General features: G+C 37.6%; 1 protein-coding gene across 3 annotated transcripts in view; it reads right to left on the bottom strand.

Annotated features, from left to right (window-relative positions):
• doc2g (double C2-like domains, gamma) overlaps positions 1-26479 on the bottom strand; it is a 59653-nt gene extending 33174 nt beyond the window's left edge. Inside the window, exons 1-5 of one of the 3 annotated variants that reach the window (XM_065248410.2) lie at positions 25961-26479; positions 24294-24717; positions 21106-21185; positions 17551-17625; positions 6335-6444 (exon numbers count right to left, since the gene is read on the bottom strand). In XM_065248410.2, the coding sequence (XP_065104482.1) occupies positions 6335-6444; positions 17551-17625; positions 21106-21185; positions 24294-24699 (671 nt within the window). In that variant the 5' untranslated portion in view covers positions 24700-24717; positions 25961-26479. The remainder of the gene's footprint in view (positions 1-6334; positions 6445-17550; positions 17626-21105; positions 21186-24293; positions 24718-25960) is intronic. The other 2 variants (XM_065248408.2, XM_065248409.2) reach the window with 2 other exon arrangements.
• Between the last annotated feature and the right edge of the window lie 1008 nt (positions 26480-27487).

Here is a 27487-nt window from a genome sequence, read left to right as displayed (position 1 = left end):
ACAAATAAATACAGTATAAGTATTTGGTATTTACAGACAAGTTAGGGTAAATGACAGGTATTTATAGTGTACATATATGATAACTAATATCAAACAGTACTGTACAATATTAAAGATATCAAGGTTATACAATTTTCTTACGCTATTTTATAGAAAACAGTAAATGGTACATCACAAAAATGACTTTAGCTAGGTATTCACAGGCAGTGTAACAAATACTTTATTGTCAATACCAACACATCCAATATACTATCGCATACAAACACAAACGAAAAGCCACAAAACTCCCATTAAGCAAACCATGTAAGAGAAGATGGGTTTTACGTCAGCCACAGTTGCAAAAAGAAAACAGTAAAGAAAAAATAGATGAGACAGAGGGAGACAAACCAGCTAGAAATAGGAGACGAACATCCAAATGTGGGCGAGAAAAAAATTGAAGTGTTATTGTGGGTGTCAAAGAGCGAAGGAGAGAAAAAGAGAGCGAGATTGCACACAAGCAGCTGACATTGACATCATGATCTTGCTGGCTTCTTGCTTCCTTATATACAGTAGGGCTCGATTACTCATCCCTTTTCAGCCAGGTGTGTATACACTCATACGCACAGACGCATACATTTGTGGAGGTGGATAACCGTTGCTCTCGCCCTCCTGTATCCGGTTCCCTTGATCGTTCTTTTTAAAATTGCTATTTATTAACATGCAGGGATGGGATTTTGTTTGTAACTGTCAGTCTTTGGGATTATTCAGAGCGTTTGCTTGCATATGGACGTCATCAGAACGTACAGCACATTAGCACAAGGCGGGCAGCTGCTATTCAGTGTTAATTCAGCATCACACTGTGAGTACAGATGAGTCATGGCTCTGTAACTTGTGAAAAAACACCTTTACCTACCACAGTTCACACACATGCTGTTGAAGCTACACAAACCAGATGCCACACAATACACATCCCAAATGTACACTACAGTACACTCTTAGTGCTTTATTTGTGACTTGCAGGCTTCTGAGGTTGTTTAATGACCTTGTCTCATTTTGTCTCCCTCAAACATGACTCATGCATGCAACTTGCTTTCACCCATATGATAAAATAACAGATGAGATCTCTTTAATACCCCAGTTATTTTTCCGAAACATAATTTAGAGTGGAAAACAAACAGAAAAGACTTCTGCGTCCGAGATATGTAAAAAAAAAAAACAGTGGTCGACTGATATGTTTTTTTAATGGAGATATTAAAGGGCACCTGTTTCATTGCTAAAAAACAGGGTTTTATGGTTAAAACACATTATTTTCCACATAACGTACATTTTTGTAGCTCCAGATCACTTTTCTTCCTGAAACGCACTGATATTGTACCAACTCATCAATTTGAAAAGCTCTGTGTCCATGATTGGCCAGCTAATCTGTACATTGTGAGTGGCCTGAATACCTCTGACATCAGCAGGAAATGTGAAGCTCCTTACCATGTTTGAAGGATTTGCTCAAAAAAGCTAACAGGGGTTAACTTACAGGCCGGGTACGAAGCGGTAGAAATTATGATAATGTCGGTCTTGTCTACATCACCAATCCCAGGATGTAAACTGTTGCCTACAATCCATGTGTTAGTTGTAGTCCAAGAAAAATTTACGTTGGAGACGATAACTCACGTCATCGTTTACTTTGGGGTTTGTACCTTTTGCATACAGTTAATGTGTACTAATACACACTTACACACCAAAGCAAATGCAAAATCGTGAATCGGACGATAGGTGCTCTTTAAAAAAGCAGTATGGTCGATATGAGGCTGATTTAACACAAATGTAATTACTGTACAGTAGGCTAAATGAGAGACACACAGGGACACTGTGAAACTAAATAAACATTTGTTATGCATAATATTTATAAATAAACCATTTTAAAGCACTTAATGTGGATCTGACATCTCACGTTATGAGATGTTTGAATAAGACTTTTTTGCACACCGGAGTGTTGTTGTGTGTAACACAACATAGCGTCATGTTAAAAAGTGTAATAATGATTGGTCATTAAACTGTCTTTCAGACTTTGACATTTTACATCTCAGTGTCTTTTCATTACAAACAACAAATTTATGTAACAGAAATATTTACTAGCCGATTGAAAAGATTTGTGTCTATAATAATAATAATAATAATAATTATTATAAAATCAATATATCGCTCACTGCAATATATCAATATATATATTATATTAGGGGTGTGACGAGATCTCGCGAGATTAAATGTGTTTCGCAAGATTACATGTGTCTCGTGAGATTTCTTGTGGAGGTGCTGGCCGTTTCTCAAATAAAAGACTGCATCCTTTGGAGGTCGCATTTTTAAACTGCATTTACTTCATCCCTGTCTTATTAAAACTATTAACAATTATAAAGTTTACTAATTATTTAGTTAATCGCAAATTGTTGTAATATGCTCACGACTTGCGAATGTAATGCTCATTTAATGATATGAAATAAACTATGATGACGTATGCCGCCTGCATATGCGACCTCCGAAGGATGCAGCTTTCTGTTTGACCCTTTTACAGTGCATGCATTATATTTGTCTTTTACTGCTTTCGCTTTTTTGTTTAGGTTTCCAATAATGTTCATTTGGGAGCTCGTGTAAAGTCTGAGACGCGTTGTGTTTGTCTGTTGATCAGTGTCAGATGTGTCTCAGAAGATTAAACCCTAACACAGAGTTTACATGATTTAATGTCTGCATGTTCTTGCTCAAAAAATGACAGTGGCTGTATCATTTCTAGTGTAAATATTAATATGGATTTAAACATTGTTTGACTAAAAATAAGCGTTTCTCTCCGTCTAAAGTGAAAGTAAAAGTGAAGACAGCGTCCGCGAGACGAGTCCTCTATCGCCCCCTGCAGGCATTTGTTATAATACATACATAATGCTTTTTAGTTATAGGCCACAAATGTAATGTGTTTGTTTATGTTGTTTAATGTAACTTGGTTTTAATACTTTATCTGAACCAATTATTATTGCATCTTCGTTTTTATGTAATTTTAAATGCTACTGCTCACTTGGGTCTATTTTTATTACTCCAAAATATCAAATTACTTCATTATCAGTTAGCAAAATAATTGTTAGGGCCATTCCTTGATTAGTTAAAACATTTAAAAATAATGTGATTTCAGTTTCTTATTCATTTATTTTATCATTTAGGGTTTCTTAAAAAGTGTAAAAATATCGTCTCGTTCTCATGAACCCAATCTCGGGTTTCGTCTCGTCTCGTGGATTAAGTGTCTAGTCACACCCCTAATATATATATATATATATTTTACATGTTTTACCGGAGTTGAATGTAGCAAACATCAAATACGGCCAGTGGGATGTTTTTATAGAAAGACTAAAAATACGGGAGAAATACAGGAGAAATTTGGAAAATTTGTTTAAACGGGATGATGGCGGGAAAGAATGGGAAAATACGGGAAACACTGAAGGGTTGACAGGTATGAACTGGTTAATCTGAGTTTTTGACCAGCCACAACACCAAGAGGCAATGTAACATGTTAAACAGTCCTTGACCCATTATCTCGCAGTGGTCGAAAAACAGCCCAACATGACTTTATAATAAACATCAGAAAGGCAACGAGTAGCTGTGGAACATAAATTTACCTTCTGGCTAAGACTGAGAGCACAATATTATTACAAACACTCATTATGACTAAACACACTTCATACGCTTCACACACATCCTGTATGTTTCTGTGGCATCTGTTATGTTAATGACTCCCATAATGACAAAGGAAACTTTTCACCATTGCACTGTTAATAAAAAATCTATTCTTCAAAAAATGCTTTCAGACAATCGCCTGCTACCAGCAGTCTTACTGCGGTTATGTTAAATACATGGTTCCCATACCTTAGTTAACTTCAAATTCAAGGACTTTTCAGGTCCAATACCTTCACATTCAAGGACTAAATGTGGGGATACATTTCAAGTGAGAGCAAGGTTACATCGTGTTATCTTTAAAGATACATTGTTACAGTTCCCTTTGAGGGAACTCGCGCTGCGTCACTTCGGTGACACTTTGGGACGCTTCCAAGGGTAAATGCATCTGAATGTGTATATTAAATTCAACCAATGGTGAGACTTATCGACAAAGACAGGGTGATGCGGGAGCCAGGAAGTGAAATATTGCCAAAGATGGCGTTACAGGGATGCAGGAAGTATGGCAAGGGAGACACAGCGTCTCGTTCCCTTCTCAGAGAACAACAGTTACATACTTAACCCGAGACATTTTCATGTGTCAAATACAAGTATGCAAAAAAGCATTTTTGTATGAATCAACATTCGCATACAGAAGATATAAGCATTTAAAGCGAAGAGTTTAACAAGTGTGCTTTAAAAGTCTTTTTTATGATATTATCCTACACTACACAGTGAATAATATGATTTTTTTTCCAGAAACCTTCTTGCATAAAATCGATTCAAGCACTTTCAATGACCTGTATCCATGTATGTATATTTTCAAAAACTTCCTTGAATTTTTTTACCCAATTTCACAACTTTCAGGATTTCAAGGACCCATAGGAACCCTGTTTAAAGTTGTCCAAATGAACTCCTTTGCAACAGCAACCATAATTTTCTACAGTGTATTTTCGGCTTTTGCTACAAATATACCCATGTTACTTAAGTTTTGTGGCCCAGGGTTACATATGGTAAACGGATATACTGTAAAGTAAGAAACCGCTTGCTGGATAAGTTCTGGATAATTAGTAAATCACCAAACCTTGACGTTCTCTTTATTTTTTGGGTGACCTATTCTACTAATTGCATAACTGTTGTAGTTTGCATATTTGTGTACCCAAAATATCCATCCCTCTTACTATCCCAGCAGTGAGCTACTGTCAGTTCAAGACCGGCCAGCTGTCACACCCCAGATACAGCCACTGTGACAAGGTGCTGACGCTGGCCATGGTGACATACTCCATCAACGCCTTGGGCTCCGGCAACCTGCCTTTCAGGATGATGGTCACTGAGCGCAACAGAGCGGAAATAATCACCGAATCAAACTTATCCTTGAGGATTGCGAGGTGGAAAGAAACTGCTTATGCCACAAGCAAAATGTATGCATCTAATTGTTTTTTAATCTTCAAAATGTCTGCGTATTAAACAATTTCAGATTCGAAACGTGTTAAACAATTTGCACAAATCCTGCACTTTCTACCGCAGTACAGCCCGCACTGACTGAATGCACTGAAGATAATCGCACTTGAGCTAAAAACCCTTTCAGCATTAAACTCGAATTTTTCACGGTGTCAGGCAAAAAGTGGAACAAGCTCTCTTTATCTGTCTCGCTTTCTCATCCAGCGAGAACTCCAGCTAGGTTTATATCTTCAGTCATGCATCAGAAGGGTTTCTATTGCAGCTGAGGAGAAATAGTCACGATTGCTCTCTCCCTCTCTTTTCATGCCCAAATTGTAGCATACCTCACAGCTGAAGGTTAGGCCCAGGAGTGTACGTTACCCAAGGGCTATTATGTTATTGCACCGCAGAGAGGTCCACACACCATTTTTCCTCTCACATAAAGTATACACATGCCCACGCTCGGAGTATAAGTGCGTGCTCTGCATTGTTACCGCCGTGATGAATAACTTAAGGGGGATTTTGTGGGGGGCGCACATTTGTCACTTTATTCTAACTAAACAATATGACTCACTATCTTAAGGTCAGACCGGTTCCAGCTTTCTTGGGCATTTATATATATATATATATATATATATATATATATATATATATATATATATATATATATATATATATATATATATATATAACGCTATTTATAAAATATATAAAATATAAATATAAAGCTAAATAACCAATGTTCAACATTTAGCTCTTTTCTCTATGCCTTAAAATAGTAAAATTAAATGATCGCATTTATACTTTATACACCTGTCTATGCAGTAACATGATTAACAATTCATATGCTAATTTATTCATTTTATTATACAGCCTATTAAAAAGAGCAAAACGCATGGGAGGGAAAAAATAATGAGATTGAATATAATATTTTAGAGGGGTCATTGTGGTAGTAGTGGGAGTGGGACAAAGCCTCTCTGAGCTGATTTGACCTTAAATCCTGAAGCACTAAAACTTACAACGCACGCACCATGTTCTCATTGTCTCACTGTGATTAATAAGCAGGTCAAAGGGACTCATGGGATTTGCGGTCCACGACATAGTCATGTGAGCATAGCTATAAAGAGCCATATAGGGGAGTTTGGATATAAGCGCAAGATGAATTTCACACGTCAAAAATTTACACATGATTTCACGAAGCGTGCATGATCATGAGAAACACAGGTGGTACCTGAGGGTTTTGGTGGTCATATCAGCAGCCGTGATGCCGTGATAGACTAGTGTCTCGTTCCACACCGGATTTAGCGTGTTCTTTAAAGTCTTAGTGCGCAGTTTATTTGCCTAAAAGAGAGGAAGAAAATATAACATTAAATGAAATGCAATAAATGGCATAACAAGACAGAGGCCATCAAAGGTTAAGAGCCTTGCACAAGGGTACAATACGGTTACCAGCCAAAACCTTAACCACCACTACAGCGCAGTTCCCCAGTGCATCTAAGGCCGCATTAATACTCCATGTTTAAAGTGGCTAAATTTTTCCCCTTACGTAGCACGGATCGGATATAACCGACGGGCAACCTTCCGATATCTCTGTAATGATGCCAATACGGAAGTGATTTAAACTGCAATTCATTGACTGGCCGCTAGAGGCTGGCTCCAAAAGGGAATCAATTCCCATAGACCTCCATGTTAAAATGCCCAACTTTATAGTAGAAAAGTAACTCATCCGTTTAAATTATATTAAGCCTTAAAGGAATAGTCAATTTTCTTAAAAAAAATCCAGATAATTTACATCCAAAATGTTGATGTCTTTCTTTGTTCAGTCGAGGAGAAATTATGTTTTTTGAGGAAAACATTGCAGGATTTTTCTCATTTTAATGGACTTTAATAGAACCCAACACTTAATACTTAACTCAACACTTAACAGTTTTTTTCAATGGAGTTTCAAAGGACTAAAACGATCCCAAACGAGGCATAAGGGTCTTATCTAGCGAAACGATTGTCATTTTTTACAAGAAAAATAAAAAATATGCACTTTTAAACCACAACTTCTTGTCAAGGTCCTTTCCTGCGTGACCTAACGTAAATGGTTAGTGACGTAGAAAACACACATTTGCGGACCATTTTAAACAATAAACTTACACAAAGACATTAATTAGTATCAGGTGATATACAACAACGTCGGAACGATCCTCTTTCTCAACACTTGTAAACACTGGGGCGTAGTTCTGCGTTCGTCCTCTGTGACCTCTTGACGTCATGATGTATTGTGTGGGGTCACGCTGGCACATCACGACCGGATCTAGACGAGAAGTTGTGGTTTAAAAGTGCATATTTTTTATTTTTCTTGTCAAAAATGACAATCGTTTCGCTAGATAAGACCCTTATGCTTTGTTTGGGATTGTTTAAAGTCCTTTGAAACTTTGTTGAAAAAACTGTTAAGTGTTGAGTTAAGTATTAAATGTTGGGCTCTATTAAAGTCCATTAAAATGAGAAAAATCCTGCAATGTTTTCCTCAAAAAACATAATTTCTTTTTGACTGAACAAAGAAAGACATTAACATTTTGGATGACATGGTGGTGAGTAAATTATCTGGATTTTTCTTTTAAGAAAATGGAATATTCCTTTAAAGTTCTGCATAATTAAGGGCGTGGCCACTTTAGTGACGGTTGAACAGCCACTGCTGCCAAGATGCCAAGATGGCGATGGAAGTCACCGCCTGCTTTAAGCTTCAAAAACTTCAGCATGGTTTATCGTCACAAAAATTATTTTCCACATACCGTACATTATTGTTGCTCCAGATATCCTGCCTTCCTCAAACGCTTTGATTTTGTACAAAGCTCATCTTTCTGAAAAGCTCTGTGACCCCAATTGGCCAGCTTAGCGGTAAGTTGTGATTGGCCTGAATACCTCTGACGTCAGCTGGAAATGTGACGCTCCTTACCATGTTTGAAAAATTTACTCACAATGCAATACTAACAGGAGTTAATATCGTCTTTACTGCCTTATCAATACAAAAAATAAGAGCCGAATCTGATCCAGAAAATACAGATGACCAAGCTGATTGATCAACTTTGCCAGCGTGGCTTAAGCAGGACATAACTAGTGTTGGGGGTAACACATTACAAGTAACGTGCATTACGTAATAATATTACTTTTTTGAAGTAACGAGAAAAGTAATGCATTACTTTTTAAATGTACACATGAATATGAGAGTTACTTTTTTGTTTAATTTTGTACTGAATTAAAACTGAACATAATGCACTCTATGCGTACACGCCTGTGTGGGAAGAGTTTGAGTCAGAAACTGAGATGGCAGAGCAGAGTTCAAATTTTTTTTTGATGAAATATGCAATTTCTGAATGCAGAACTTTCAGTCATAAAAACACCTGCAAGGCCTAAAAGAGATCAAGCCTCAGTCAAGAAAAAGTGATGCGAAAGCAACTAAAAGCATTACCTTCCATGAAAAGTAACTAAGTAAAGCAATTAGTTACTTTTTTGGGAGTAACTTAATATTGTAATGCATTACTTTTAAAAGTAACCTTTCCCAACACTGGGTATAACAGATTGGTAACAGATTGGTAGGGTAAAGATTACTTAAACTTTAAAACCAAATCTGCATTTGTGATCATAGAAATGACCAAAGGAAGTGTAAAATCGTGAATCTGATAATTGGTGCTCTTTGAGTTTTATCAGTTTAAAATCACAATAAATGTTAACTTTCTTGACTAGGGATGAGTTGCTTGGAGTATAAAATATAGTTATATTTAACTTATATAATATAACTTAAACTAATTTAACTTCATTTTTATAATGTATAGCAACTCACTGAAAGTTGAAATTAGGGGTGTCCTCGACTAAGGATTTACATATTCGAATCAGAATTTTCGAATCTTTCCATAGTCGACCGATAGTCGAATCATCTATGTTTGTATGCATGGGTTGGGAGGGGGCCAGACCAGGTACAAATTGGTAACTTTTATTTTCTTTCACAAGCAGCACACATAAACAACTGTCTGATAAAGTGACCAAAACTGTCTTTCAAGTAATAAACGAAGACAAAACTGACGATGCATTTATATATATATTTTTTAAGGTAAAATGTAAGGCAACATTTGTTTAATTATTCCTCATAACATTTTAAAGCCACGATCTACAGAACATCACACAAAAATACATTTTGATAACTAAACCAAAAAAAATAACAAAGGTAATCCTGCCTTGGAAACTCCGGCTACAATTACGTGTTTTTATTTAATTTGGAGATAGCGCGTCAAAGCAGTCATGACCAAAAAAACCTGACAAATGAGAAATGACAAATAATTTGTTATTGTGACTGTAAATGATAAAAACTAATCTTTATATACAATTCATTAAACGTTAATTTATAACAAGAAAAACACTGAAATTAATGATTATACAGTATAGACACTACGCGTTATTATTTAGCACAGAAATACCTGCTTGCTTGCTTGGACTTTGATCATCTCTGTATTCACTTTAGATACAGAAAGACCGGATGATATTATTTATTTCAGGAATCTCTTTGCTATCATTTGAAAGTGAACACCGACTGACCATAATATTAAATCACAAGAAAGACATTCGTGTCAGGCAGAAATAGGTTCGGTGCAGATACTAGTTTCCGTTTCATCACCGAAATAAAAAAAACGGCTTAACGGTTTTGTAGTTTAACTTTAAGATAGACAATATATGTTTTAAATACATTTTAAAAACTTATACTCGTCGAAAAACATCCGTTTTTTAATGTTTAGTTTGATGAACTCCTAAATATGAGACGCAGAGCACCCGTTCGGCTAAATTACATGCGCAAGCATGGCCAGCACGCAATAGCGCAACATCGATACAACGAAAAGCTATCCAAAATTTACATACTTAAATTAGATCGGAATTTACGTTTATAATAAATACAATTTTTTTAATAAAATAAGGTCAGAAGTAACAAAGTGCAGAACAAATATGCAAAATGCCTCAAGTGCACGGAAACAAAACACAAGCCAAATAGTTAAATCAGATAACCCAAAGTGATTTATAAATAAAATAAAATATAGAAATTATTAAAAGAACGAAAGACATAGTTTAATTTGCCAGCTTTGTCTTTTAAATGTCGAAACAAAGAGGCAAGGCTTTAATAACATAGAGACCTCTTATGGACGTGAAGCCCGGTCACAGGGGTTGTTGGATTTATTAACGCATTTTAAAAATATTTATTGAAAGCTGCTACTTCACATATTATTTGCAGCATTATCATAATATGCAGTATATTAATATATTGTGAGAAAGCTGTTATATGTGAAATCAGATAATGTGTGCACCCATACGGCCAAAATTAAATGATCCTCATTTCATATCTGCGACGATTCGACTATGAGATTGGTAGTCGAATCAGGCTTCTCCTATCGATGCATCGAATCTTCGACTATTCGGGGTCACCCCTAGTTGAAATCATGTAAATTCAACTGTGGTCAATTCACGATTTTACATTTCCTTTGGTGTGTAAGTGTGTATTAGTACATGTTAACGATATGCAAAAGGTACAAACCCCAAAGTAAAGACAATTCAAGTTTTCATTTCCAACATAAATCTCTTTTCTTAGACTACAACAAACAGACGGATTGTAGGCAACAGTTTACTTCCTGGGCTTGTTGACGTAAACAAGACCGACATTATCATAATTCCTCCCGCTTCGGACTCACAGCCTGTAAGTTAACACCTGTTAGCATTGCATTGTGAGCGAATCTTTCAAACATGGTAGGAAGCGTCACATTTCCGGCTGACAACTGTTCAGGCCAAAGCACAAGGTACAGATTAGCTGACCAATCAGGGACACAGCACTTTTCAGATCGATGAGTCTTGTACGAAATCAATGCGTTTGAGGAAAAGCAGTATATCTGGAGCTACAAAAATTTACGATAAGTGGAAAATAATGTGTTTTTTTAACCATAAACCACGTGAACACACTGTATAATACAGTCTGTATTATACCAAATACACAAAATAATATGGTTTTTAGCAATGAAAAAGGTCCAACAAGGATTTTTTTTGAGTGTATAAATCTTAGCTCTCGATTCAGAAGCATGCAGAGATTCTCAAAATAAACATTATTTCGCATGTCACCACCTCAGAGCACGAGATGCATTTACTAACACCTCAATGCTATATCTGTACAAAAATGATAACAGCTTTATATAGTTGAATGAGAAAATCCTGTAAATTTGTACAGTGGGTGGTGATGTAGTGGTTAAAGCCTCAGGCAAGGGCTAGTAACTTGAATATTGCTGGTTTAATCCCCACAAGGTGCAATTCATAATTCAAGCTGCTCTTAATAATCTCCTCCACCTTCTGACAGCCCTTTGCCTTTAGCCCTATAAACATCTGTCTTATAATCTATGCCCTTGGGAAATTCAGTCTAGCAATCTATTGTGTCTATCTTTAATGTGTTGTGTACTCAATATACCAACTTGTTTAATCCTTGTTACAGCATCCACTTAATGTATATTATGCAAATGAAACCCAGGGGAAAAATTACCATGGGGAGTTTGCTTTGCTATTTCATTGTGCCGTGAGTTTGCCCAGAACAAAACCACATAGCCAACACATTGATTTAAAATAAATTCTGTCCCAAAACAATTTCCAAGAAAAGAAAGTGTAAAATTTGATAATCCTGGGACATCAAAGTTTTACGGACAATAAATGCTTTCAATTCATCTGCCAATGGCATATGTGGCAAAAATTACATTTTGTACCCTGACTCAGGGTACAAAATGTAATTTTTGCCACAGGGTCCCTGAGTCACACCAATAAACCATGTCTGAACTGATATTTGATTACAAAAAGGACACAGAGAGACTGAGGATGAGAAATTTGTCCAGCCACCTAGATAACTACATAAACGGAAAGACAGACAGTGGCGGAAAGGAGAGATGAAAGAGAGAGAGAGTCAGTCAAAATAGACAGGAGTGAGAACATCATTTATCTCTTCTCCCTCAGGTGAGGAGCAGACGTCTGCTCGCCTACTTTACAGAGGAGAGAAAAAGGACGATAGGCTTCCCCCATAACACCCCATCATCTCACAGACAGCTCATGACTTCTGTTTCCCCATCCAAAAAATGTAAACTCCCACAAAAATACACACATTTATCAAGTTAAATAAGAACAGACTATTATTGTTTTTGTATAAATCTAGTGATTACATTTATGCATATCCCTTTTCACACACACTGTAAAAAAATTTGCGTAGAAATTACAATGTTATTGCAGCTGGGTTGCCGGTAATTTACAGTAGATTTAAATTTATGTTATTTACTGGCAAGAGTTTGTTTAAAGTTAAATAAATTTTAAATATTAACAAGTCTTTATCTTTACAGAATAAAACTATACAATAACAGCCTCATGCAAAGCATTCTGGGAACCAGAAATCATCATCAATTTTTCTGTTTTTTGCTTCAGATTTTGTTTCCCAAAATGTTTTGCTTGATGCTGTTTTTTTAGTTTTACTCAGTACTGCCAGTAAATAACATGAATTTAAATCTACGGTAAATTACCGGCAACTCAGCTGCAATTTCTATGGATTTTTTTTACAGTGCAGAGATTACGGAAAATAGACCGAAAATGTATCTGGGGTTTGTCCAGGATCGTTTGATTTTTGGTTTATTCACACTGCCAATGAATTGCATTCACACACCATAAATATCCCATATGTCGACATTTTCTGTTTTGTATTAAATCCCTGTGTCTGAGCTGAATCATAACTTTTTGTTGCGATGACATGTGCATCCTCACTAATGCCCCTTACGGCACTGTTTCTGCCTCTTGTTTACACAGAATGCTTTCCATGAGTATTATGGCAATGCTACTAGGTCCGCTTTACGGGAGTGATCCCAGAACATTTACGGGACACATTTGTCCACAGAAGCCAATTTTACGGAAATTTTCTGGGAGCAAAGTGCTGTGTGAATGGGACACATTTGCAAGTGACTTACAGTACATTCTAGCTATACATTTTATCGGTATGTGCATTCACTAAAATCGAACCCACAACCTTTGAGCTGCTAAAGCAAAGTTCTACCAATTGAGGTACAGGAATATCTAAAGAGTTTGGTTCCAAAACGTGATTAACGGCAATAAAAAAAAAATTATTTTATCAGCTGTTATTCTGTCATCTTTTCTCCATTTTTTACCAAAATGCAATTAACGCCACTCCTTATTGGAAATCTTTGTGGCATGGTTATGTTAGATCTTCAAAAAGCCTTTGATACAGTTGACCATGGTGTCTTAATGTATAAATTGAAAGCTATGGGTTTAAGTGGACAAGCACTGAAATGGGTGGGCTCTTATTTGGAGAATAGAACGCAAGTAATGGATTTTGGGGGGATGTCTCAACCGAAAGGCATGGACTGTGGGGTACCTCAGGGAAGCACTTTGGGTCCACTTTTCTTTTTGTTATATATAAATGACCTAAAGTCTGCGTGTTCATGTAACCTTTTTTTGTATGCAGATGATTCTGCATTAGTTGTCTCTTATAAAGATAAAAATATGATTGAAAGCATACTCAGCGCAGAACTTCTAAATGTTAGTATGTGGATGGCTGATAACAGATTATCACTTCATTTAGGGAAAACTGAATCTATATTGTTTGGAACAAAGATAAAGTTAAAGAAAGCCTTAAGTTTTGAGGTTCGTGTTGGAGATACTGTAATTACTGCCAAGGAATCAATCAGTTACCTTGGATGTATGTTAGATTGCCACATGTCCGGAGTAGGTCAGGCTATAACATGGCCAAGATGAATGCACATTTATATATTGATTCAATAGATTTATAGCACTTTGTAAAAAAAGAATCAGTTTTTATAATAAATAATTGAGAATCAAATTATGGATTTTAATTTTTTTATGCTTTATAGCCTAAAGATGCTATGTGAAAGTTTGTAACAGAAAATAGTGGTTTTTATCTTGTCACTTTCTTGGTATAGAAAAGACATTTTTACCAAAATTATGGATTTATTGCGTTTTGAAACCAAACTTTTCATCTGTAATAACTATAAAGTAAACCGAACCAAAACTCCCTTGATGTCCTCTTTTGTTTTTAATGTGATACCCTACTCACAACCTTTTAACACTTTACATATTCAAGACATTTTATTTACTCATTAGGCAGTTCATTAGTTTAAAAATGATTGACGGTTCCCCAACGTAGATAACTTCGGTGTTTACTACACTTGGTTGTATACTCACACATACTTTAAATACCCACACATCTCTCCTAATCTGGGCAATTATCCTCAACAAGCATGTTTGACAAATTAGTGTTAAATCAAAAAACACTGGCTGTGAAGAGCCAAACACAATCTCCCAAACCACAGGCTCTATCTAGCACTCGCTCTACTGACAGAGCAAGTCCACGTCATTCATTGCCTGAAGAGCATGTTGATTCCCTGCATATTTTATTTCATCTCCCTCTCTTGTTCTCGCTCAGTATTGCTCTCTGCACTGCTGCATTCAAAGCTGGAACCAGTAAAGCTTGGTTATCTCCTCTCTCGCCCCTTGAGGTTGCACGGCACATGAAAAACACTGTAATTGCAGACAACATTAGGAAAATATATATATCACAATCAATTAAAATAGCAAAAGCAGCTAGTGGGTCTCACAGGGGAAGCACATGGCTCAAAAGATACTTAAAAGATACAGTGGTGGATGGTAATATCATGGCACTGAATGATTACCATATTTATATACCACAATGAAAGTCCATGCAAAGATCTCACAAGATGCGTTTTCATTATCTTAAAATTGCACAATATGAATATGAAAAAAATGATGTGAAACATGTAAATTTTACAAAACTCCCATGTAATCGCAAAAAAGTTTTTACGCTTGGCTAAGGTGTTTTTTTTAGTCATTTCGAAAGAAGGAATAGAAACATATTTACAGGTCACTTGATCTGTTATGGTCAAATTTGGGTAGATTTCTTCAAAAATACAAAATTTTATAAAATTCCGTAAAAACTCGTCAGGGAAGCGTCACTGGCAGGGAAGTGTTTTTTTCTTAATTGACTCATTACCGGTAGTCATTATTGACTCATGCCTCATGCTGTTCCAAACTCGTAAGACCTCCATTCATCTTAAACTAAAGTCACATGACTGCAGTGATGCGGATGACATGTTATCCTCAGACATGTTTGCGAATTTTTTTTCCAAACTTACAGCGTGCGTCTCCCTCAGACTGTAAAAAAAACAGCTGGGGCGCACCAGATAACACGTAAGCCACGTCGTACGTCATCCGCGTCACTGCAGTCACGTGACTTTAGTCTCGCGCATGCGCTTCACAACAGACATGGAAGAGAAGACAATGCTGAATAAAATCGTTATTTTTGTTATTTTTGGACCAAAATGTATTTTTTGATGCTTCAACACATTCTTACTGACCAACTGATGTCACATGGACTACTTTGATGATGTTTTTATTACCTTTCTGGACATGGACAGTATACCGTACGTAGATTTTCAATGAAGGGTCAACAAGCTCTCGGCCTAAATATAAAAAAATCTTAAACTGTGTTCTGAAGATGAACGAAGGTCTTACGAGTTTGGAACGACATGAGGGTGAGTCATTAATGACATAATTTAAATTTTTGGGTGAACTATCCCTTTAATGCGACGTCGCATGAAACGACAAGCACATGACGTCAAAATATGTTAAATGCTCTGTATGCTGTTGAATCTCTCTATCTGTCAGTCTGCATGGCGCCATATGAAGTCAAACACACATGGTTTATGTTTTAGTCGCATAACATTCGCACTAGTTTTTTTTTAATCATCATTTAAAAAATAACGCTAAAGTTTTGTGCAAATCTTTAATAGAAAACCCGGGTAATCTTATTTAAAACTCTGCATTTCCTGGGATTTGACCAATGAACGAGCTGTTGCTGGCACCATGAACTACCAGTAAAGCTACAGTACAAGAACATTACAACCTAAGATTTTCTCCAACTTGCCAACATTTTGATTTTAATCTAATTTAATTTATACTGTAGTTCAAAGGACAAAAAAACTTGGCACCCTAGATAACGGAAGACTGTGTTAGCCATAAAAACGAATTACTTGTTAATGGTAATTCAGCCTATTAAGCATTCATCAAATGCTTAATAAAAGCAGCTATGTTATTGCACTTGTTACTTTTTCGCATTTTTTTACTGGCATCCTCTCACGTAGAGTCTTTGCCTGCAACAGCATATGGTTTCACCTGTTTCTCTCTGCTACTGCCAAATCAGTGCTATCGCATCTTGTAAATATTTCATCCTCAACTTCTCTCTCCCACATTTTCCCTCTCTTTCTCTCTCCTCCATCTGGCCCAAGGCAGTGAGGTTCCCAGAGCAGCATCTTTGGAAAGTGTCTGTGACTCAGATATCTCATTTTCCATGCTGTGTGATGATGACACACACTTCCTAAAAAGGGGCCACTCTTCAGCCCAAAAATCCACTGCTTTCACTCTGCTTCCTGTACTTTTATGGAATTCCAGTAAAGACCCTGCACAACAGGAAGTACTTTAAAAAAACTGCACGAATGGATGACGTGCATAAATGTGATGTGTGTGAAAGAACAACAGAAAAGAGAGTTTGCTAAGTGTTGCCTTTCAACAGCCGCCTGCACCACCGCATACATGCATGAGGTTAAGGGTGGGCATACACTGCGCACTTGCATCACTTCTGGCTCGCACACCTTTTAAAAGCTCGGAGGTGTCTAACCCTCCCGGTCGATATTTACCAGGCTGGCGCGTGGGAAGGTACGCAAGACGTGACGTTTCTCGCAATTTCTCATTGCCCCTCGTACATACGCTCTCCGGTTGACGTGAGCGGTGTAACAATCTGTGCTGTTTCCATGACAACCACCTGCTGCTGTCCCCTCTCATCTATCTCTCCCTTTTCCATGCCATCCTCACTTCCAGCACTCGACAATGTGTCGGTATTCCAAGGTCAAAGTGGGTCATGTGCGGATAGACAGTGGCAGATATTTGGACGAAGGAGAGAGTGAGCGTGAAAATAAGACATGGAGTAAAACTACTGGAGAGAGAGAGAGAGCGAGAACAGGACTCTTCTGGCACCTTAGACATCTCGTGTTCTCCCCTCATCCTTTGAACAGATTAGAGCACTGTGAATTCATTACATGCAGTGAAAATTAAAGAGGGAATAATTCAGTACCAAGTGCTCCAACGCACTTTAAATCTACCAGGTCAACCGCACGCTCTCCACAGCGCTCAAGAGCAGCCTTGCATGCTGTGCATGCACATATCACGTCTGCGTGTTGCGTGTAACGGACGTGTCGACGTGTGTGTGTCAGGGAAGCAACTTGTGCTGATGATGTAGCGTGAGCTCAGCCACGCTGTGTGCATTGGTGCGTGTTTGTGTGCGTGTGAGAAGGTTGCAATGACCTTGCTTGCTCCAGGCAGGAGGTGGAGTTTCACGTATGGATCAGCCAGACCATTGGAGTCCATGGCCTTCAGTCCCTGTCGGCGCAAACAAACACACAAAAACACAGACTTCATGTCACACGCAATGTACATCCATGACCTGTTGGGGTGGAAGATGGATAGATCATATCACTACAGGGATGGAAACATTCAACAGTACAGGGTTATCCACGTGGTTTGAAAGCAAATCATCATATAATGTTGACTCAAGTCCCAGAAAGCAATAGCCGTCATTTTACCATCTAGGTTTGCAATAGACCCCATATAGTCCAGCTATGAGTAACACGCTTGTGCCTAAACACATTGTATGAAAAGCTATTTTTCTGAATATAAATGGCGGGTGCTTCAACCGTGTCTTTCTCACTGCGTGCCCAAAATGTGTATTATCCGTACATTTTTAACTTTTAAAGTTCGGTACATGAAAAAACACAAAATGGGCTTAAAGTCACTGACCACGTTTACATGCACCCTCATAATGCGATTATATTGGGATTTTGGCAATATTGCAATTATACTTTACTTCATGTAAACACAATACTTCAATAAAAATAATGCGATTAATCTCATAATCACAGTTAATATTATCATATTAAAAGAGGTGACATACACCGTTTTTAATGCGTCCATATAAACGCTTTAATCGCATCTATAGTGCACTAGCTGAAGTGTGCATGTGTTTAAAGCCGGGATACACGATTATTGGCTGTCCCAGACAAAAGATTGCCATCGTGAAACAATCGTCGCAATTTCTGTGATCGTGGCTCTTTATCAGTGGTCCTATGTCGTACAATGAGAGAGGTTCAAAGACGGCCGTTTTCCCGGTCTTGCGTCCAAAGATAGCCTACGATTTTTTTTTCAGAAATTCAGCATGATCAACGCACAGTGTGTTTGCAGCTACGACCTGCGCGCCGGTATTTGTTTACCACGAGCGCATGCTGGTGACTTTGCGCAACGTGTGACGCTGTCGCCGAAGCTTCCGTGTCATCATCGTACAGTCTACATGCCTCTCGTACCCGAGTTTAAACCAGCCATGTCGCACAGTGTGATAAGGTAATGATCTTATAGGAGGGCAAAAATCTTGCAGTGTTTTCCGGGCTTTAGTGACCAACTTAAAGGGACACTCCACTTTTTTTTTTAAATATGCTAATTTTCCAGCTCCCCTAGAGTGAAGCATTTGATTTTTACCGTTTTGGAATCCATTTAGCTAATCTCCGGGTCTGGCGCTACCACTTTTAGCATAGCTTAGCACAATCCATTGAATCTGATTAGACCATTAACATCACGCTAAAAAATAACCAAAGATTTTGGATATCTTTCTTATTTAAAACTTGACTCTTCTGTAGTTACACTGTGTACTAAGACCGACAGAAAATTAAAAGTTGTGATTTTCTAGGCCGATATGACTAGGAACTATACTCTCATTCTGGCGTAATAATCAAGGACTTTGCTGCCGTAACATGGCTGCAGGAGGCGCAATGATATTACGCAGCAGCCGAAAATAGTCCCCTTAGTAACTTTCAATGGCAGGGGACTATTTTCGGGCAGTGCGTAATATCACTACACCTGCTGCAGCCATGTTACAGCAGCAAAGTCCTTGATTATTACGTTAGTTTGAGAGTATAGTTCCTAGTCATATCGGCCTAGAAAAATCACAACTTTTAATTTTCTGTCGGTCTTAGTGCACAATGTAACTACAGATGAGTCAAACTCTTTGGTTATTTTTTAGCGTGAGGCTAATGGTCTAATCAGATTCAATGGATTATGCTAAGCTATGCTAAAAGTGGTAGCGCCAAACCCGGAGATCAGCTAAATGGATTCCAAAACTGTAAAAATCAGATGTTTAACTCTAGGGGATTTGGAAAATTAGCATATTTTAAAAAAAGTGGAATGTCCCTTTAAGCGCAAATGTATTTTAATCTTGACAAAAGGAAGCTTTCCCTGAACTCAGTCAAGACGACTTGCTGTCAGCAGTCTGCCTAAACAGCTCAAATAACGCGACACCAGCGTATAAATTGTTACAGGCACTGGCATAATATTTATGTCTTCATCACAGCACGGAATAACAAAATACGTCCATAAAAACATTGTAAGTAAAATTGGGCTATCTGTGAATAATCAAAAAATAAAAACTACATGTAAACTGGAGTGAAGAGATTAACTTCATGTAAACATCTTACTGTGAATAATTCCTTACTCTGATTATTGGAAAAATAAAATCGCATTATTGGTGTACATGTAAACGTAGTCATTGTTTAAAATGCTGTTTTATAATGAGCCTCTTTACCAGCGCACCATTTCTGTGTGCAGCGAAAGCCAATTTAAATCTCAATTTGAATTTGAGTGCGCTACATCACTGTACGTCCTGAAATCCCACATATGGGACTGTATATGCCAAGCAGTAAAAGCTTGAAACTATTGTCACAGGTAAAACCTTTACATATGCTATTATTATGCTCATAGATTAGTTTTAAGTGATACAATTATCGACTACAGGGAGACTTTAAATTTCCACGGACAGTCAAAATCTTGTCTTGTTTAATCCTAGAAGTGTAGTGTTTGGATGATTATTAGACGTCTTTTAAACACAAAATTGCTTGCTGGGCTACCTGACAGTGAGCGCGTTTACATGCACAGAATAAGCGTATAAGTTAAGTTGTTTACATGCCACACGAAATCAGGGTAATGAGCAAAAGACAACCTGTGACGATCGTTTTTTGCTAACGTCATTTATGGGCTTTCCCCGATAAAAGAAAACCGTTTTACGCGTTTACATGACCCCACATGTTATCAGTTTATTAAGCATAATTGGCGTAAGACTGTGCATGTAAACGCACTCAGTGTGAGTCAATGACAGGTGGCATTAGAGCAAGACATTTTTATTCTATAAAATATTTTATTAAACATACCTGTTAATAAGTTAAAGGTGACATAGAATGATTGAACGGGGTATTTATCCTTGTTCAGTGATGTGACATGTAGACAAAAAAAAATTTTGTTTGGGTCTGTAATGCCTTAGAAGCTTCCTAAAAACCTCTCTCAGATAGCTCTATTAGGGTGGGGGATTTTAAACAAGTGGTTTTGCACCTATTTGGCTCCCCCTACTGGCTTAACTTGCAATCTCATTACTGATTGGCTGACTTTGCTGCCACTCAATAAATGTAGCCAATTATTTTAACGTGGAGGGGCAGTGAGATGCCTGTGATGTCATAAGCATCAGTTTTTCAGATTGGGCTGTTTTCTGGCTGACATTTCTAAAAGAGGAATTTCTATGAGACTGAGATGTTTAGCATGTCTAGCACTTTTTGTATGTTCGTGAATGCAGGTAGACTACCATTATTCAACAAAGACAAGGTAAAAATGGTTTTTCATTCTCTGTCCCCTTTAACAAATACTTTGCTCTTTTTTGGAAGACTTAAATTCTAAAATGTAACACTTAATGTGTTTTAAATTCAGTATGTAATATTCACTCCTGTAGAATCATCGTATTTGCATGCGTCCATGTCTGTGTAAACTTACTTTGGCCTTGTGAATTGTGCAGTGTAAGCAGTTATTTTCTTGGTCAAACAGTAGATTAAACTCCAGAGTTCCCAGGTAGGCTGAAAAAAAAGAATAACTCAGTGTTATACACTTACACACATTCGCAAAAATAGTAGCAGATACCATCCCGAATAAGCGGGGAATCAGTCTTGCCTGTTAAGACATAATCAGGGCACGGCACATACAGAAGATCTGTAGTGTTTATGCACCATTACAGAGACTAATGAAGTATTTAACACTCTGATCGCATAGCCCAGTCATTACACACGCACCAATCCAGCAAACACCAAACAAAGCAATCAATACTGAACTGTATGAGCCGCAAGTCCAAGCCAAAAGGAAGCACACATGGCTCATTGGCTGCCTACTGGTGAATAAAATCAGTCAATCAAGGGAGGATTCATATATATATAAGTAAAGATCTGGCTGGTAATGATAAAGGCTGTAGGTTTGATCCATTTACTGTTAGTGACATATCCTTGAACTAAGCACTTAACCCCGAGTCGTTCCAGTTGAATTGTCACAGTAATAAAAAAGTGTCATGTGCTTTAGATATATGCACTGCAAAATGATTAATTAGGCAAGTGATGTTCAACCATCACATGCATACAAAACCTGCCAGGGGGTATACATTTACATACATAATTTAGCAATTAAAAATGTTAAAGGTGCCAAAGAATGCATTGATGCATAATATGGTTCTCTGATACCTACATAGAAGATATGTGACTTTATTAATTAAGTGCAAAAATGATCCAGAGACGATTTTACATATCCATTTACAGCCTTAGGATTTGTCCCCAGAATGGAATGGTCTATTATTATGGTATTTGAAAGGTTCATCAATAATGTTGAGCTCTGCTCTGATTGGCTGTTTCTCAGAGCGGCTCATTTCAGTAGCTCTGTGTGTGTTCAAACATACCTTATGTTTGAGCCTGTATCAGATGAAGTTACAGATTTTGAGGAATTATCAATTATTCAGAGATTGTTAAAGGGATAGTTCGGCCAAAAATGATATTAAACCCATGATCTACTCACCCCCAAGCTGTCCGAGTTGCATATGTCCATCGTTTTTCAGACAAACACATTTTCGGATATTTTAGAAAATGTTTTAGATCTTTCAGTTGATTAAATGTAATGTTACGGGGTCCACGACCTTCAAGTCCAAAAAAAGTGTGTCCATCCATCAAAAAATAAATCCAAACGGCTCCAGGATGATAAACAAAGGTCTTCTGAGGGTAATCCGCGCGGTGTTGTTGTAGAAATATCCATATTTAAAACTTTATCAACTAAAATAACTACCTTCCGGTAGCGCCGCCATCTTAGTCGCGTCCGCATGCAGGATGAGAGCTTACGCAGCCTAGGGAGGCTACTCTGCTGCTGCTCTGTGCCCCCGCCCTCCGAATTTGTCATACGTCACTAAGAAAAGTGCGTACACTACGCTAATACTCTCTCCTGAATACAGAGGAGTCTAAGATGACGGCGCTACCGGAAGGTATTTATTTTCGTTAATAAAGCTTTAAATATGGATATTTCTACAACAACACCGCGCGGATTACCCTCAGAAGACCTTTGTTTATCATCCTGGAGTCGTTTGGATTTAATTTGTGAAGGATGGACACACTTTTTTTTGGACTTGAAGGTCGTGGACCCCGTAACATTACATTTAATCAACTGAAAGATCTTAAACATTTTCTAAAAAAATTCGAAAATGTGTTGTCTGAAAAACTATGGACATATGCAACTCGGACAGCTTGGGGGTGAGTAAATCATGGGTTTAATATCATTTTTGGCCGAACTATCCCTTTAATGGACGTTTCTGAGTAGTAAGTTTGTGTTTTTTGGTATGGACCTGCAAAATTAAATGTAACACCAATAGTAGAACTTCAGCCTAAATGTAAGCATATAGCATTAACTAGCATATAACGCTAACTCAGCAATCACAACTTTGTTTTTTAGCATTGTAATAACATTGTAATTAATTAAATTTTTTATTTAATTTTGGGATCACGCCTGTAATGTCACAGTCGTTGTTATGTTGAGATTGGCCTGTTTCCAGTGCTCTTTTGCAAACACGAGGTTTACATAAGAAGAAGTTTGATGCTCACTGTATGTTATTATTACCATGTACAGACTCTTATTATTCATCTATGCCTAGCAGTGATGCGCGGGTTGATCCAAAATGAGCGAGTGCCTGTGGTCACCCGTGGTTACGAGTCATCCAAAAATATTTTTAATGATATTCAGGTCGCAGTCAGTCGGGTCGTTTGAAATAAAGATGCCAATTAAACCTTTGTAATTTATATAGTTTACAATAATATAAATAACACCATATAGCAACTACGTTTATGGCCCAATGACGCTACGATGAGCTTTAACTAGCTACTTTAAAAAAATGCGGGCCAGGAAGCGGGTATTTTAAATTTTTTTGCGGTCCGAGTTGCGGGCGGGTTAGTTGAAAACGTCGGTGGGGTGCGGGTTATATAAACATTGACCCGCGCATCATTGATGTCTAGGTAAACAGTTTTACATTCTACGACACCTTTAAATCTGCTTATGTATGGATATATGTGACACTAAATCACATTTCGAAAAACAGGACCTTCTAACTGCAGCAACTTAATTTAAAAATGTCTAATTTGTTAGTTAAAAAATTGTTGGTAAGATTGGCACATTTTAAGTTGTTATATTATTTTTTTTCATGTAAATAAATGTAAAAGCCTACAAACCCATACTAAATCAAAATTGAAAATGTGTCAACCTGACTTTAGGTGAGTAAAAGCATGCAGGTTATCAGACAAATTGTTAAAATATGTACCCTGGGGCGGGAACACTTTCAAAAAAGTACAGCTTTAGACCTAAAAAGTTCATATTAGTACCACAGAAATACATACTGGTACCTCAAAGAACCAAATTTGTACTAAATGTATTCATATCTGTACATATTAGGACCTTTTAAAAAAAAGTACTGCCCCATTTTTTTTACTGTGTGCCTTCTACACAATCAATCAGTGAGAGTGCAACACCATCTGCTATTTTGTAATAATTTATCTGTGATAACCCCGCCCCTAAAGTCATGTAACAAAACAAACTGATTGATAGCTGCACGTGTCATTCAAAAAGCTCTTTCAATCTAAAACCCCAGACTTTTGCCAAGGAAAACTCACTGTCATCGTCATCCGAGTCGGCAAAATCTCCGTCTTCCTCCTGCTCTCTCTCCCTCTTGCGGTCTTTCTCTCTATCTGCATCAACGTCCTTGTCTTTGTCCTTTAGTACCTGTTTTTCCCGCGGCGGAAGGGGGGTGATGGGAAAGTCGTGGAAGCGAGGGAAGAAGTCGGAGATCTGAGGAATGGGGAGTATGGGGCCGGGACACACGTTGATGGCAAAGTGCTCCTGCATGGAAATCTTTACCGGGGAGGGAGGGGGAGGCATGGCAGGGCTGGGGGGGCCTGCAGCGGAGGAAGGGGTGGAGGGAGAGAGGGAAGATGAGGAGGTGGGAGGCAGAGGAAGGTGAGAGGACGGGTTGCTGGGGGGGAAGTGGGAGTGGGGCGGAGGTGGTTTGGAGACACTCATCGGGATCGCTGGACAACACTGTAAAGAAGAAAGTTAAAGTGAGATTATTTTAAACTAAAAAATGTGATTTTGATTAAAAAAATTTCAAAGCAACAACCCACAAAACAATGGCATGTGACGTTAAGTTTCAAACAGGCAAGTAGGCTATCACACACAATGTCTATAATGTATAGTTTAGCTAAATCTCTTTCGTAATAAGATTTTGTGACTCGTCTTTGTAACGTTAGCAGACCGAGCAATGTGATAAAACTCTCATGAGATTCCCCAAGAACTCCAGACGTTTGTGGCGCCGATATTTTCTCCCAGCAAATGTAAAAAAAAAAAAAAGTTTGATGTGACAAGTGAAACAGAAGAATGCCCCAAAGCCCAGATTCACGCAGATTAAGATATGTGACAGACTTTCCGCTGATAATATCTTTCATTACCAGTAATGCTGTGTTGTTTTGATTAAACAAAGTCTCTCAGGACTGAGATATACTGTAGTAGTGTGTGTTTCACACAAATATTCTCACACATTGTCTTTCAACCTGTTTAAGAAGCTTGTTACATGAATTAGCTATTCAAACAAGCCAAAAATAGAAAAGTGAGAATAAATCACTTCATCAAAAGTTTTTTCTTTTGTTTCACAGAATTGCTGGCACTGCCACACACACAAAAAAAAAATAATCTTATAAGTTCAGATTTGTAAACACACTTAAGTAACACAACATATCGTACAAACACTGTTTTACTTTCCCTCCAAGATTGTGACCAAAAAAGTCACAAAATGTGCTACACTGAAAAGACATATTACATCACAATAACACGTCACAATCCTCCGTTATATTTGTGCTTGGCTGACACACACGCACAGGCATAACACATTGATATTTTATGTGGCAAGACGCAGTCAATCCTTTCATACACATTAATGTTACGCACACTGAGGCTAAAGACACATAGACACGTGAACAGACACAGATACGTATGCAGAGTTAAACACAAGTCCAAATAAACAGAGCCAACGGTATACAACAATTAAAACCATCACATATTTGTATGCACACACACGCACTGTAAATGTGTTTTAGATTAAGGTAAGATTCTCATTAGGATACACATCTGAAACACAACGTGCGTTCACTGGTACAGAGAAACACATGCATGTGTTGACTGACAAACATATATGCATGAATACACACACACACACACAGGTGGTCAAGCAAATAGGCAAACAAACATAAAGGTATTCAAACACGCAGACACACACACACACACTTACCCACTGACAATCTTCATCTGTTCCAATGCTCCATCGTCCTTACGCATGGTCTCTCTCACACGCACTGAGGAGAAACCAGCGTCGCTTTGTATCAATATATCCTCGCGCGTCCTGTGCGCGCGTCTCTCTCTCTCTCTCTCTCTCTCTCTCGCTCTCTCTCTCTCGCTACTCTCTGTTGTGCCTCACTTGTGACGTGGTCTTTAAAGTCTCCGGTCTGCACTTACAGATCCGTCACTCAAGCAGCACACCCCCGAGGTTTAAAAATGAGAGTAAAGAGATATGAACAGAATAAACGTGTTATAATGAAGAGAGTAAACATGATAATAGTGACAAAACACTGCAGGGAAGTTTTTATATAGAAGAGACTGGGGCTAGTTGTAGATATCTTAAGACTCCAGCGAAGGTTTCTCAAACTGGGATTATTCTTAAATAAAGGTATAAATTAAAAGCAATTTACACCATTGCTGTCCTTAAGGTATCTTTGTGTGGTTTTATTGTGTTTACTATTTACTATAGCAAAATATAATACTGAAATTTTAGATAGTAAATAGAATTGACAAAACATACACTGGTAAAAATAGGATATGGAAGCGTTCTTAGTTCGTAGCAATGCCATTACATGAAAAACTGCTATAATTGGGTCCCCAGTGCTTCTATAAACCTGGAAAACGTGAAAAAGATTAGTTTTTGTAAACCATTCTCTGCAAGCATGTGGAAAAAATAGCTCATTGAAATTTGTCTCCCCTTGTGATGTCAGAAGGGGATCTTATTATGATAATTCCGCCCCCTGTATCTGCACCATCCAACCACGGCACTGCCATTTAGTGCAGAGATAAGCACTTTTTTTGCTCATACATAAAGTGTTAATTTTAACATGCCATAATAAATTATCTGTGGGGTATTTTGAGCGGAATATTTACATACGTACTCTGGGGACATCACCAAATATTTATTTTACATCTTAAAAAAGTCTTGTGAAATGTCAACTTGAACAGTAACCTTTGATTTAACATTTTAAGTCAAAAGTTATGAAAATAACTATATATTTCTTACGCTTTTATAGTCTGTGAAACCTTTTTCCACTGCAAAGAACCATTTGTGGATGTTGAAGGTTCTATTTTGGAGGCTAGTGTTAAGTCTAGAGTTTTTATGATATTATCCTACACTACACAGGGAATAATATGGATTTTTTCCATAAAACTTCCTGCAGTAAATAGATTCAAGCACTTGTATGTATATTTTCAAAAACTTCCCAGGGCCTTGAATTTTTTCCCCCAGATTCACAAACTTTCAAGGATTTCAAAGACCCTGTCTTAAGTTGTACAGGTATATTTGCAGCAATAGCCAACAATACATCAGAATGGTCAAAATTATAGATGTTATTTTATGCAAAAAAAAACATTTAGGATTTTAAGTAAAGATCATGTTCCATTAAGATATTTTGCACAATTCCTACTGTAAATATATCAAACATTTATTTTTTTGAGTGGATGCAGTTGGAGAGGTGTAAAGTACTTGAGTAATTTT

Source organism: Paramisgurnus dabryanus, chromosome 11, assembly GCF_030506205.2.
Source record: "Paramisgurnus dabryanus chromosome 11, PD_genome_1.1, whole genome shotgun sequence".
NCBI classification, from domain to species: domain Eukaryota; kingdom Metazoa; phylum Chordata; class Actinopteri; order Cypriniformes; family Cobitidae; genus Paramisgurnus; species Paramisgurnus dabryanus.
This window is presented reverse-complemented; position numbering and strand designations above follow the sequence as displayed.